We start from the raw sequence: 15,000 nt of genomic DNA, 5'->3' as shown, positions 1-15,000 counted from the left end.
CTCACCCAGGCAGCCTGCGGGTCCCGCCCCTCTCAGGCAGCCTCTGGGCCCCGCCCCTCCCAGGCAGCCTCCGGGCCCCGCCCCGACCCAGGCAGCCTCCGGGCCCCGCCCCTCACCCAGGCAGGCTCCGGACCCCGCCCCCTCCCAGGTAGCCTCCAGGCCCCGCTCCCTCCCAAGCAGGCTCCGGGCCCCGCCCTCACCCAGGCAGCCTCCGGGCCCCGCCCCTCTCAGGCAGCCTCTGGGCCCCGCCCCTCCCAGCCAGCCTCCGGGCCCCGCCCTCACCCAGGTAGGCATACTGCGCAGACTTGGTGTCCACTGCTGTCTGGTTCAGGAAGCTGCTGTTACAGCTGTGTGTGTTATAGAGCAGTGCGCCCCCGGACCAATCAAAGGCCCCTACGGTTCCGAGCAGCACCTGCTTCTGCAGGGGAGCAGGGTTGGAGGCCATCTGAGCGGGAGGGACTCAGGGCCAGCCAAGGTGGCCGCGGTTCTACCTGCCAGCACAGCTAACCTTGCAGGGGATTGGGGGAGGGGGTGGTGGAGATCAGTGCCCACCCGCCCAGAGACGCAGGAGGAAGGTGAGAGGAAAACGCTGGGTGTCGGCCTTGTACCCAGGATTACACCAGGGCAGCTGTCCCTCCAGTACCAGCAGCCCCTGGCACAGAAATCCAACCTGGGGTCCCAGATGTTGAGTGTTAAAAAAGGGCGTGCATGTGTATTCAGTCACATCAGACTCTTCCCGTGATCCTATGGATTGCAGCCCGCCAGGCTTCTCTGTCCATGGGATTTCCCAGGCAAGAATACTGAAGTGGGTGGGTTGCCACTTTCTATTCCAGGGATCTTCCCAACTCAGGGACTGAACCCGTGTCTCCTGCATTGGAGGCAGATTCTTTACCACTGAGCCACCTGGGAAGCCCACATTAAACAAGTATGGCTCAGCAAAATGGGGCTTATCTCCCCCAAGGCTGCACATCTGGGCCTGGCGCCCAAGGCCCATTTGTGCTGAGTGACATGCTAACCATGCTCCTACCACACTCGTGGACCGTGTCCTCACAGCCTGTATCCCACGCCATCGGTGGGGAACAGGGCCTCCAGTGAGAAGAAGTAGCCGGCTTGCTGGGCAAACCCACCCAGGCCTGGGGGTTCCCAATCTGTGTTAAGTGAGCCGCTTAACCCTTGAGCACAGGACGGAATGACTCCGTTATAAACAGGGTCACTCTCTCCTTGACCACACAGGACAAGGTTAGGGTGAGCACACAGAAGTGTTTTCCTTTGTCCTAAAACGGCTCCTTCAGATGCCTCACTCCAGGAGGACCCTGTAAGCCAGGTGGGGGCAGGGGAGACCCTGAGTTCCTAGGAGTCCCTGGTGCCCCGTCAGCCACATACCTCATCCAGGATCTGGGCGCTGAACCCAACCTGCGCCAGCTGGTAGTGGAGGGCATCTCCAACTGTGCCTGAAAGCCAAGAAGCCCAGTGAGCCTGCTGTGAGTCAAGGCGAAGGGAAAAACCAAGTCAGGGTGGAGATCAAGGGGCCTGCTTTAATAGCTGCTGGCAAAGTAGGCTGGGCTGTTCCTTCCTCTTCCTGGGCCTCAGTTTCCTCATCTGTGAGCTCCTGGGAACAGGAACCATTCCCCAGCCACCCTTCTTCCAGCACAGAAAGAGCTTCTCATCAGAGCTTCACAGAATTTGGGAGTGCCGAGAATGGTTGGGACTATTGTTACCTTTTTATGTTGATTTTTTAAACTTGTTATTTTATATTGGGGGCTTCCCTGGTGGCTCCTGGGAACAGGAACCATTCCCCAGCCACCCTTCTTCCAGCACAGAAAGAGCTTCTCATTTTTATGTTGATATTTTAAACTTGTTATTTTATATTGGGGGCTTCCCTGGTGAGCTCCTGGGAACAGGAACCATTCCCCAGCCACCCTTCTTCCAGCACAGAAAGAGCTTCTCATCAGAGCTTCACAGAATTTGGGAGTGCCGAGAATGGTTGGGACTATTGTTACCTTTTTATGTTGATTTTTTAAACTTGTTATTTTATATTGGGGGCTTCCCTGGTGGCTCAGATGGTAAAGAATCCACCTGCAATGCGGGAGACCTGGGTTCGATCGTTGGGTCAGGAAGATTCCCCTGGAGAAGGGAATGGCTACCCACTCCAGTATTCTTGCCTGGAGAATTCCAAGGACAGAGGAGCCTGGCAGGCTATACAGTCCATGGGGTTGTAAAGAGTCGGACACAACTGAGCGACTAACACTTCCATTTTATATTGGAGTATGGCCAATTAACAGCGTTGTGATAGTTCCAGGTGGACAGTGAAGGAATTCAACCATACATATACATGTATCCATTCTCCTCCCCCAAACCCTCCTCCCATCCCAGCTACCACATAACACTGAGCAGAGTTCCATGTGCTATACAGTAAGTAGGTCCTTGTTGGTTATCCATTTTAAATATAGCTGTGTGTACCCGTCAATCCCAAACTCCCTAACTATTCCTTCCCCCCATCTTTCCCCCTGTCAGTTGTTGCATTTTTAGAGATGGAACAGCTGAGGCTCAGAGAGGTGAGGGGAGTTGCCAGAGTGCTACACGGAGGGAGGATGGGGATGCGGCTGGAGGGCGGGCCTTGAGCCTCCTGCTGAATGCCAAGGGGGCCGCCACAGGGTGGCCAGGGCCCTGGAGCCTCACCTTCCACGCGAATGATGCTCTCCTGCAGTCTGTTCAACAGCCCATCCAGAGCCATGTAGTTGGTCACCTTGAAGGCATGATCCTCATCAGGGTCCGAGGCGATCAGCTTCAGCTCATTGTACGCTTTACTTTTATTAAATGCTTCTCCCACCTGCACAGAGGCCCCAGGTCACTGGGCCAGCACTGTGAGTGGTCTCAAGGCCCAGGGAGAGAGCTGAGCCCCTCCGTCTGGCCTTCAGGGCCCCCCATCACCTGCTTCCTTCTTTCCCGTCACCTTGCTTCCCCACACACTACCTGTATGTTCCTGAGCACACCAGGGCCCCCCACCTCCGCTCACGCTGTCTCCTGTGCCTGCAGTCCTTCCAGCCTTCCCCGGGCACTAGGTCAGTGGCTCCTTTTGTCCTCCGAGACTCAGCTCTGCACCAGCTCCTCCAGGAACCTTCCCTCCCGGGGCTCCCAGGGTATCCAGTGCTCTCCCCATACCTTCTGGGAGAGTAAGCTGTGACCTCCAGTGGGAAATGAGCCATCTGGGGGAAGACCCTGAGTGGGATTGGGGGTGTGGGGAGCATGGGACACAGGGGCTGAGAGAAGTTGGTGTTTGTGACTGGAGCAGGGTTTGGGTAAGCTGCTTTCTGATGCCCTTTGAGGAACCCTGGCTCCTCACTGCCTCAGGCTGTACAGAGTCACAAGATATCCCCAGCTTCTGGCTCTTACCCCAATGGCAAAGCGCTCAACACCACGCATCTTTGGGGAATTGATGACAGTCGTGAGGTTGAGGGGGTCCTGGAAGATATCCCCATCAGTGAGCACCAACATGACCTTGGATGCCTTTGCTCTCGAGCCTCGGTTTGGTGTGAAGATGTTATCTCTAGGTCGGGGAGGGGGAAAGGGAGAGAACTTTGCCAGACAGTTGACTGAGCCCTGGGGAGGTTTTATTCACTGGCTTGTTTTAGAATCAAAGAGGATTAAGGAGCCCTCCCAGGAGAACAGAGCCCCAAAGAGGGGTGGTGATGTCCCTGGGTACACAGCAGCACAGGTACGGAGGTAAGACCACAGCGCAGGTGTTCTTAGCCCTCACCTGCTCCCAACAGACAGGTGACACCAGAAGACAGCACTGGAGTCTATTCCTTGTGTGTATGTCAAACTAATAATGATATTAATTACAGCAGCTAAGATTTACATAGCACGTATGTGCCAGTCACTGTGTTAAGAATCATATATATATATTTTTTTGGTCACACCCTGTGGGATCTTAGTTCCCCAACTAGGGATTGAACCTATGCTCTCTGCATTGGAAGTGCACAGTCTTAACCATTGAATCAGCAGGGAAAACCTAGCACTGAACATATTTTAACCCATTTATCCTCAAAACTCCTATAAGGCAAGTACAATTATTATTATTTGGCCACCCCTCGCAGCTTGTAGGATTTTAGTTCCCCAAACAGGGATTGAACCTGGACCTCAGCGGTGAAAGTGCAGAATCCTAATCAGTGGACCACCAGGGAATTCCCTATGATTCTCATTTTTAATGTGAGGCAGTTGAAGCACAAAGAAGTTAAACAGCTTGCCCAAAGTCTCATGAGTGCAAACTGGAGCTGGGATTGAAGCCAGGGAGCCTGCCCACTCACTCCTCTGGTAAGCGCTGTGCCCCACTGCTGCTCACAGGAGAAGTCTTTGGAAGAATTTTTGGAGGACTGTCCTGGGGTATCATCCATCAGCCAAGGCTGGATTGGAAGACCTCACAGTTCCCTTTTAGCCAAGGAAGAGCCTTAACCCTGACCCTGTCCTCTACATAGCCTGTCCAGCCACCTTCTCCAAGCAGGATGTCTCAGAGCCTCTGGGCAGGGCCACAGGCTGGCAGCCAGTAGGTCTACAGATAACTCACAGGACGTGCTGCATGGCAGAGGCAGTCTTGGTGACTTTTTTCACTTGAGTGATATTCTTGACTCTGTCCAAGGAGGCTGTAATGTCTTGGCTGTCCAGAAGGTCAAGCTCGGTCTGGATGACTTCTCCATATTGCACCACGGCAAATCTGCACTGCAGGGCAGGGGCCAAGAGGGGAGGAGTTTGGCAAAGCTGCTTAAGGCTACCCCCACCCTTTAGATGGCTCCCCCTGGAAGAAGTGGAAGAATCCACTCATTCCTCCTAGTCTCTGGGCAGGAGGAGATGCTCAGGCAGAGGGGAACCTCTAAGCCAGTAGGGGTGGAGAAAGGTGTGATAGTAATGGCTCCTGGTGAATCATGGGCTTCTCCCTGAATCTACGTCCCTGTGTAGCCCCCTCTTCCACATTGACTCCAGGATAGGCTGTGGTGACTTGCTTTGGCCAATGGACATCAGCAAATGTGATGCAATCAGAGGATTGGAAAGTGCTTGCCATGAAAGAGTTGGGCTGGGCTGTTATAGACACATGGCCCAGAAAAGTGAAGGCAATTTAGGGTCCAGTCAAGCAGGTGTCTGCATTTGCAGGAATTAACTCCAAGTAAGAACAGCAGAAGAACCACCCAGCTGAGCCCAAACTGAATAGCCGACCCACAGAAGGAGAACATATCCTTGGTGGATGTTTTGAAGCAGTTTGTTCACAATGGTGGTAGACAACCCAGAAGTTGTGTGAATCCAGCTCTAAGGGAAGCCCACCTCAAAGCACTTCTGGTAAAAGTTCGTCATCATGTTGTAGATGAAATCTTTGGCTTTCTGGAAGTCTGGGGGTTCAATGCTTCCTGAGCCATCCAGGACAATGGCGATCTCAGTGCCTGGGCCAAGACAGGGAGCAGGTTAGGAGTGGGTGTGGCGTTTGGAGTGAGGGCAGCTCTCCCTGCTCTGAAGGGCACCCACCCAATCAAGCCCTGAAGGCTCAGTTCAGGGAGGACTCAAGTGCCACTCCCAAGAGTGAAGCCTTTGTCTCAGAGGCAGAGAGAGCCAGAACCTGCTCAGGCTCTGATGCTGTGTGAGTCTCTCCCAGCACCCCTGCTCCCTGGGCCTCAGTTTCCCCATCTGTAAGATGGGGGGAGACAGAGCTGGGACTGGTCAAGCCTGCATAATCCAGTCACTGCTCCCCACCTCTTGGAAAAGGCACAGCTCACCCCTGGAGGTCGCTAGCCTAGGGGGTCAGCTCTGATAGCCTCTGGGAGCAGCCCAGATCTGCCTCTTCTCACCAGCTGCCTCTTCCTCCTCTTCCTCCTCTTCCAACTTCACATCCCGTCGCCTCCTGGCTGTGTTCTCTGTGCTGCCTTTTTTGTACCTGGAGCAGTCTCCAGCATCCACAGTGGTGTTGGGATCCAGAAATTTTTCTTTAAAAAGTCCACATGGAAGAGCTCAGAGTCAGATGGCTTCCTGGTTCACCTCCAGGCCAGCCCTCACTCAGCTCTCCCTGGTTCCCTTCACGGGGGGCCCAAGGCTGCCCTGCCCTCTCCAGGCCCCTGTGTCCCTCTGCATCTACCACAGGCTGGTGCCTCTTCTTGCAGACCCCAGGAGAGCCCTCAGAGCTGTCCAAGGCCACTGCAGGTCCAGTCCTTACCAAGGTTGGAGAAATAGACCTGGGCCCGGGGACGGAGGTCAGGGGCCAGCAGGGTGCAGTTGCCTGTGAGCTCTGAGCTGAGGCTGTGGGGCTGCCGGGTTGGCACTTGAATGCAGACCTGGTAGAAGGGTGGAAAAAAGAAGGGGAAAGCCTGGGTCACCCCTGACTCAGGCCACACCCACACCCCCATGCAGAATCCAGAGCCTCAACCAGGCAGGGGCCACAGAACAGCCTGTTCACCCCTCCCCAGGGGGAGGAGGAGTCAGTGCCAGCGTCAGTGTGCTGGGTCACACAGTGTATCCAGGTCAGAGCCACCATCAGCCCTGGGGTTGATCAATGATATAGCGGGGCTCAGCCCTGAGAATAACACATCAGCCAGGGCTAGTATCCACAGGCGTCAACCACAAGGGTCACCACCAGCTCCCCGAGGCCCTCCATCCCCTATGCCACACACACTTACCAAAACACCGTGGTGGTTCCGGACAGCCGTCACTCCCTGGTACCTCCCCTTTGGAGCGGGGACGTGCTCTGAAACAGTGAAGCCCAGGTAAGGGGGTAAGGATGCTGGGAGGCAACCCAGGGGCCAAGGTGGCGGCCACAGGGACATCTTGGTCAAGGCCCCATGAGGACCAGCTCGCCACTCAGAGCAGCCTCTAGAAGCTGGATGGGGGAGCCTTCAAGGACAAGCCTCTCCCCCAGGCTCATTCGGTGTCTCATTCCACATGTGCCCCACGATGTCTGCTCTATGCTTGGCCTGCGACAGATGGTGATAGGAATCCAGAAACACTGAGAGCTGCTGCTGGTCCTCAGGGGACCCTGGGCTGGTGGGCAGGCAGGCAGAGAAGCTGTAGCTGGCATGTGTGTGCCGCATGGAGAGGAGGGCAAGAGGCTGAGGGACTGGCCGTAGAGTCTGATGAACCCTCCCCTCTCCAGGTCCTGTCCCCAGGGAATCTTATTGCCCCACAACCCCAGGGGCAGAAGTGTATCTCCTTCCCCTCCCTCCCCACTGTGGACCTCAGTAGACTCTCACATTTGAGTCACAGGTCACTCAGCCACCACGCTGAACCATGTCCCTTCTGAGGCAGAGATGGAGGCTGTTCAACACAGGGCCTCCCACACAGTCTAGGACTCCACCCCACACGGCCGAGTGGTTGTCAGCAAAGATGGGCCTTCATCTGGACTGGGTAGGATGGGGAGTATTTGGTCAACGAGTGAATGAGGTCCATTCCTTTGTTCATTCAAACAGCATTATTGATCACTTAATATATGGCAGGCCCCATGCATTGGGAAAGACCCTGATGCTGGGGAAGATTGAAGGCGGGAGGAGAAAGGGATGAAAGATGATGGGATGGTTGGGTGGCATCACCAACTCAGTGAACATGAGTTTGAGCACGCTCCGGGAGATGGTGATGGACAGGGAAGCCTGGCATGCTGCAGTCCATGGGGCTGCAAAGAGTCAGACACAACTTAGCGACTGAACAACAGCACGCTGGACGACAGGATGGCCGCAGTTAGATGGGAGGGAGAAAGGTTGGGTCCCACTGAGCTGCAATGAGCTGGGGTGGGTTGGGTTTTGGAATCAAGTGGAGTTGGGTTCGCATCTTTGGTACTACCCAGATATGTGACGTTAGTCATACTGGAAGCCAGAGGCCTCCTCTGAACTGTAGCTTCCTCTTCTGTAAAAGGCTGTGGTTTTGAGAATTAAAAGTACACAAAGCATGTAACAGAGTGTCAGGCGACATGGTGAACACTCCATACGTTTTGGATTTCATTTTCATTGTTAGAATTGGGTCTGTTAAAGATGGGTTAGGGGTTAGGGTTGGGTAGGGATGGGACTGGGCTCCAGGGTGGAAGGCTTGTTGTGCTGGAGTCTATGGTGGAGGGACCGGGTTAGGTGGGGCCGGGGCTGGAATGATTGGCCCGGTTGAGTGGGATTCCCAGAAAGGAGGTCCTGGGAGCATTCCCTGGGGTGGGGGCTGACTCACCTACTGGTTGGCACTGGAGCTCATCCTGGGTGAGAGAACACTGATGCAGGGGCTTTGCTGTCCGGCTGGTTCTGGGGCTGGTGACCAGGAGCCTGAGCAAAAGCATCGAGCTTGTCAGTGATCCCCTGTCTTCTCCCCACTGCGCGGGCTCGGTCCTTCCGTTCCAGGCCCACAGACCCACAGGCTCCCCATCTGGGAAACCATGGAAAAGACCAGACCAGGACAGGCAGGCAGGCTCCCGGCCCAGGACAGTGGATCTGCATTTCAAGGGAGGCATGGGCTTTAACCTTCACACGGTTTCTAGCAGGCAATGGCTAAATACCTCCCGTCTCTGCCTGCTGGCCCACCCTGACAGACATGGGGTGATATTGGTGGTAAATAAAGACTCTCCGCTCTTTGATGGTGGTGGTGGGGATGGGGCTCCAGGAAGCCACTAGCAGCAGGCAGTTTCTGTTGCAAGCAGTGCTGGCTTCCTAGTGGCTGCTGGGGGGGGGGGGGCTGCCCCCACCTGGCTTCAGTGACCATGCTTCCTGAGAAGAACATTCTAGTGCCCCCTCTCCCAGGGACTGGTCAGAACTGGAAGTTCTGGGCACCTCGGCTTGGTTAAGGCAGCCTCAGGAGACGTGATTCCCAATGGCCAAGTCTGCCCCCAACCCAAAGCCCAGAGAGACACAGAGACAGTGTCAGCCTAAATATTCTTAGGGTCCATGCCACTCAGGGAGGATAAGAGCTGCCCCACGACAGGGAGGTCTCTCTGTCTTAAGGGCTGTGAGTAGGTGGCATTGGGGAAGGGTGACAGGGAAGCAAGTCCAAGGTTTTACACCAAGGGCAGTGGGAAGCCACAGAGGGCTTTATGAAAGGGAACCACACACTCAGACAGGTCATGATGAGCTACGGTGGGTTGGGGGCCAGAAACAAGGTTGTGTTGCCACTTCCTCACCTCTTGTTACTTGACATTTTAGGAAGTTACGAAAGATATTCACTTTATCTTTCATGGTTGACAGGATAATAAAATCTATACTGTGTGTGTGCCCTCCCCAGCTTATCCCAAGCTGATTTCCACCCCGACAGGGCTCCTGTCAAGGTCAGTGGTGGTTCCCATATTGCCAAGTCCAAGGGACACCTTCTGTCCTCGTCTTCCTCAACCTCTCAGCAGCCCTGGACTTAAGGGACCATCTCCCCCTTAAACCACTTTCTTCTGGATTTCCCCTGACCTCCCTCACTATTCCTTCTCCCAATCCTTGGCTTGTTCCTTTGCTATCTGACTTCTAAATGTCACCTGGGCTGGGTGGGTCCCTGTATGCCTCACTACACACTCTCCCTATTGATCCCCTGCAGTCGCTGGCTTCAGTACACCTACAAATGCTGACATTTCCATCTTTATATGTGCAATGCTAGGATTCCTCCACCAGAAGCCAAATGAAGGACTTCCCTGACAGTCCAATGGTTAAGACTCTGTACTTTCAATGCAAGGAGTGAGGGTTCAATCCCTGGTCAGGGAACTAAGATACCACATGCTGTGGCACAGCCAAAACATAATAAAAATAAGAATAAATAAAAATTAGCTTCATCCTTGGAAAAAAGAAGAAAAAAAAGCCAGCTCAGCATAGCTATAATAAAATAGAATAATGACCCTACCACTCCCAGAGAAGTCCAGTACTAATCCCCAGAGTCCACAAATAAGCTACTTTTTATGGCAAAAGGCACTTTGTAGATGTGATTAAGTTAAGGATTTTGTGACGGGGAGTTTATCCTGGATTATGTGGGTAGGCCCAATGTAATCAGGCTTTCCCAATGGCTCAGCAGGTAAAGAATTCGCCTGCAATGCGGGAGACACAGGAGATTCAGGTTCAATCTGAGAGTCGGAAAGATCCCCTAGAGGAGGAAAACGGCAGTCCATTCCAGTATTTTTGCCTGAAAAATCCCATGAACAGAGGAGACTGGTGGACTACAGTCCAAAGCATTGCCAAGAATTGTACATGACTGGGCAACTAAGCATACATATCAATGTAATCACAAGGGTCCTTATCAGAGGGAGGCGCTGCTGGCCTTAAAGATGGAGGAGGGGGCCACAAGCCAAGGGATGCAGGCAGTCCCTTGAAGTAAAAGAAGTGAGGGTACAGATTCTCCTCTTGAGCCCCTAAAGGAATAAAGCACTGCTAACTCCTTGATTTTAGTTCAGTAAGACCCGTGAAGAACTCTGACCTCCAAAACTTTAAGATAATAAATTTGGTTTTTGTTTTTTATTCTTTTTGGCCACAGGGCACATGGGATCTTAGTTCCCTGACCAGGGGTCAAACCTGTACCCCCTGCATTGGAGAGGCAGAGTCTTAACCACTGGACTGTGGTTTCTGTACCAATGTGTCCTGTTCTAAGCCACTTAAGTTTGTTGTGAATTTTTAACATATTTATTTTGGCAGTGTCAGGTCTTAGTTGCTATATGCCGGATCTTTTGTTACCGAACACGGACTCACTAGCCGTGGCTCGCAGGCTCAGTAGACGCAGCGCACAGGTTTAGTTGCCCCGCAGCATGTGGGATCTTAGTTCCCTGATCAGGGATTAAACCCTTGTCCCCTGCACTGGAAGGCGGATTCTTAATCACTGGAGCACCAGGGGTGTCCCACGTTTGTGGTGACTTTGTTATAGCAGCCCTAGGAAAGTAATAAATTACCTACTGCCCATTGTCTAACAGGTCTCTCAAATTTAGAATGTCCAAAACAGAACTATGGTCTTGTCCTCCTGAGCCTGAACTAAACCTTTCCATCTCCCCGCCACGGATGCATGTTACCCCTGACCACTACCATCTGGAGTCCGAGGCCTGGGGGGCACCCTTGTTTCATTTTTTTCACTCATCCCCTCCATCAAATGCATCAGTAAACCCTACTGGTTTTTCCTCCAAATTATAGCTAGAGAACATCTCTTCTGTTTCCCCTGCCACCATCATCTCGCCTGATGTGTAGTAATAACCTCCTAACTTATTTCTTTTTTTAAATTCAGTCTTGTAAATTACACCACATCACTCCCCTACATCAACAACCTCCCACGCCCTTAGAGAGTCGTCCATACTCCTCGTTGCAGCCAACAGGGCCTTGCACCCTCTAGCACCTTCCCCAACCCTGACACTCACCTCCAGCTCCTTCGCTCCTCAAGCTCTAGCTCCACACTGGCTGGCTGCAGTTCCTAGGCTGCCCCCAGCTCTTTGCTGGCTTGGGCCTTCTGCCTTGCTGTCCCCTCCTCTCCCAAGCCCGGCCCATTCTCATTCCTTGGCCTCACTTAACTGTCACAAATGCTTTCTCCAACCAGCCTCACATTACAACCCAGTTTCTCTGCTTTTCATCAGCCCATTCATTCCCTTCCCAGAACTTGTCCCTGTTTGATGGCGTCCTGTTCACTTGTTTACTGTTTATTATCTCTCTCTCCCCCTAGATGATAAGTTCCCCAATGATCTTGTCTATCTTGTTTGTTGTATTATTTAAGGCGGCTGGAATGTGGTGCAGAGCAGGGGCTTGGTAAATATTTGTTGAGTGATGATTGAATGACCGTCCAGGCAGCAGGTGAGCGGGCCAGTGTAGAGTGAGGTTGAGGAGGGCAGTGTGAAGCTCAGCTCTGTGGGCTTAAATCCGAGCCCCCAAATTAGCTTGCCTGCTCAGCAACCTTGCTTCTTTCTCAGACCCTGCCCAGCCCGAGCCTCAGCCCTGGGCCCAGCACCTTATTCTCTGCTCCCCCACAAAGGTGGGCTCAGAACTGGGCTCTAACCCAGACCACATTTTAAGGTGTAGGTGCAGGCCTGGAATAGCCTCAGGTCTCTTTCCTCCTTTAGGCCTTGGCTCAAGCTGTTACTTCCGCTTGCAGTGCCTTTCACCTCCTTTCCCTGCAGAACAGTCTTCCTAAAAACCAGCTCCTCAAGAAGCCTTCCCAAAAGAAGAAGCACCTTGACCCCTTCCAAGCCTTCTAGGAAGCCCTCACTCCTGGACACCTACACTTATCCCTGATTGTGTTCCCACTTAGACTGTGAGTTCTGGTTGAACTACCATGTACAGTTGCACAGGTTGCACACTGCAGAACCCAAGGTTGCCTTTCATATCACAGTCATGCAATGCCATGGCCTGGGGCCCAGTCTGAGCTGCTTCTGCTGCTCACCCCTTTAACCAGCCCCTCCATGGTGGGTGGTCTCTTGATCTCCAGGTTTATCTACCGAGGGACTGGCAAACTAAACTGTAACTGAATTCACCATCAGCTAATAGCCCCAGGGACCCTATTACACCTGGGCTGAATGCAGCCCATCTCCTGCCTTCATCCATCTCTCACTCAGAATCTATTCCCATACTTCCCAGGGGAAGGCCTTATTTTATGTTCCATACCACCAGCTGCAGAAGCTAAGTCCATGATGCTGCCAGCTCTGGCTGTTACATCTTACAGAGAAATGACATGAAGGAAAGGGGGACGCGTCATCCTTGCCCAGGGACCCCAGCTGGTTCCTCTGTGGCCCAGACAGCAAGAAATGTATTTCCTGTCCTGTGAGCAGCCCATGGTCTCAGGCTCCAAGGTTTGAAACCCAGAAGTGCCTCCCACCACATCCTCCTCCCCTGCATGTTCAAACCTTTGAGCCCCTCTCTGCTCTAGCAGGTGTTTGCGGAGGTTTTCTTGAGCCCAAGAGGGCTCTTCCTCCAGCCCTGGGGTGGGTGGGTGGCTCAGAGCCTTCTGCTCTGGGAACTTCAAAGACCCCTCCTCCACTGTGGGCTTTCGGCTCAGCTTCTGAGAGAGGGGGGTTAAAGTCTATTGGGCCTGAAGTGGGTGTGGTGAGGGCTCTGCTGGAGTACTGGTGGGAGGGGGGCTGGGCAGAAGACAGTCACTGATAACTCGGGCTGAAACCCAGCCTTGACCTTGATGAGCTGGGGGAGCAATCAGAATGTCATGCACTGCAAACTTTGTTAAAACTGAACGCTGACCCAGTGCAGAAGCCATGATCTAGCAATTCCACAGCTGGGCGCTCCGGTGCCTGATTAAAAAAGATGCCCAGTGAAAGAAAATGCAGAGCTGTGCTGGTTGTCATAGCCCAAGGAAACTGCCAGAACACCTCTCATCAGCACTGTTCCCACACGGGAAAACTCTAGCAATGATAATGGGTACCACTGCCGCAGGCAACACTGATGAAATTCCTAGACTGGGTGTTGAGGGAGAGAAGCCTGACCATATGCCTTGTTAATGATAAGTTCAAGAACAGGCAAAGCCAGTCTATGGAGACGGGGAAGGGGGGAGGGCGGGGGAGGGCACGTGGGGACAGGGGTTAACTCTTTCCCAGGATGTGCCTGGTAGGGAGCGCATGGCTGTAGGGGGCTTGTGGGGGGCAGCCTCTTGTATGGACGTGACTTATATGGGTGGCTCACTTCGTGAACATTCGCTGAGCGGCAGGCTGATGCCAGGTGCAGTTTTCTGTGCAACAATGCAGCAGCAGAACTTCATCAGAACAAAACACAGCAATGCTTACCTTTAATTCACCTTCCTGCAGCCAGAACATTCCTAACAACCTTCTCACCGCCCTCCCTGCTTCAAGCCCTTCTGGCTCCCCACACCTTTCGTGCAGGGGGATGGAGCACAGCCCACTTCCTCCATCCAATTCTCATTGTGCTCGGCCTCAGCAGCCAACGACTTCCCAGCTCCCTGACTTGCTCAGTCTGGCTTCCAGACTTCTGCCCAAGCTGCTCTCAACCCTGACGCCCAGCTCTATGCTGACTCCCTCTCCTATGCCTTCTAATTCCTACTCAGCCCCTACGTCTCAGTGACATTGCATATCCTCTGACTGAAGGACACATGTGGCTCCATGTCACCAAAGAGCCCTGCACATCCCCACAGAGCAGCTATCCTTCCTCCTGTAATTGACCAATGGGTCTTTTTCCCACAAGAGCCTAGGAGCTTCCTGGGGGCAGGGACTGTGTCTCCTCTCTCTTATGCCCCAGGCTTTACCTGGCCCTGAGCAGATGCCCCATAATTACTGCCGAATGAATGAATGAGTGAATGGGCCCTGCCCTCACCACTTAAATCTAACAGTCACCAGCCTCTTCACTGGACAATGAGGAAACCAAGCAGGGGGTCCGAGACTGCTTAGCTGGTGTGGTCATGGCCCAAGTTCAGGGCTATGAGGCTGCCTCAGGGGCCATCACTGCCCACCCATCCTCCACCAAACAGAGCTCCACCAAGTTCGACCCCCTGAGTGACTCTGCCCCAAAAGCCGTCTGGACCCTGGGCTCATGGCTCAGCTGTGTTGGGTGGTCAGGAAACCCTGGACCACTGACCAGAAGAAAAGCAACTGAGGTGGGGATGAGGGGTTAGGGAACCAGCCAGGGGCAGCTGGGCCTTGGAGCAAACACAGGAAGAGCCCTGTGACCATCACGAACAAGACAGGGAGAGGAGGGGCTACTGTAGATAAAGAGGAACAACAATGACAGGCAACACAGGAACCTTGAGTGAACCCTGGTCTCAAGATAAAGCAGCTTTAAATGTCATCTTGGCAACAACAGGGGACATTGGAGGGTGTGTGGTGACCCTTCACTGCAAAACTTCTAAAACCAGACATGTCTCTACACACCACCATTACCTCCAGCTGATAGAATCTACATCTGATCTACTTGCTTATTGTCTATCTCCCTTGAGCATAAGGATTTGTGTCTGCTTTGTTCACCACTGTACCCTCAGGGCCTGGCACACAGTAGGTGCTCTTTATGAATGCTTGCGGAAGGACTTTGGTGGTCCAGTGGGTCCACACTCCCAATGCAGGGGGCCTGGTTTCAATCCCCCATCAGAGAACTAGATCCCATGCTCCAA

At 53.4% G+C, this 15,000-nt stretch overlaps 1 protein-coding gene across 1 annotated transcript in view; it reads right to left on the bottom strand.

Annotated features, from left to right (window-relative positions):
- ITGAE (integrin subunit alpha E) overlaps positions 1-15,000 on the bottom strand; it is a 50,796-nt gene that overhangs the window by 28,221 nt on the left and 7,575 nt on the right. The window contains exons 3-12 of the mRNA XM_043477684.1: positions 8,179-8,270; positions 6,654-6,721; positions 6,194-6,311; positions 5,832-5,966; positions 5,314-5,429; positions 4,565-4,716; positions 3,394-3,547; positions 2,680-2,830; positions 1,384-1,451; positions 283-418 (exon numbers count right to left, since the gene is read on the bottom strand). Of these exons, the coding sequence (XP_043333619.1) occupies positions 283-418; positions 1,384-1,451; positions 2,680-2,830; positions 3,394-3,547; positions 4,565-4,716; positions 5,314-5,429; positions 5,832-5,966; positions 6,194-6,311; positions 6,654-6,721; positions 8,179-8,270 (1,190 nt within the window). The remainder of the gene's footprint in view (positions 1-282; positions 419-1,383; positions 1,452-2,679; positions 2,831-3,393; positions 3,548-4,564; positions 4,717-5,313; positions 5,430-5,831; positions 5,967-6,193; positions 6,312-6,653; positions 6,722-8,178; positions 8,271-15,000) is intronic.

The sequence above is a fragment of the Cervus canadensis genome, chromosome 1 (genome assembly GCF_019320065.1).
Source record: "Cervus canadensis isolate Bull #8, Minnesota chromosome 1, ASM1932006v1, whole genome shotgun sequence".
NCBI classification, from domain to species: Eukaryota; Metazoa; Chordata; class Mammalia; order Artiodactyla; family Cervidae; genus Cervus; species Cervus canadensis.
This window is presented reverse-complemented; position numbering and strand designations above follow the sequence as displayed.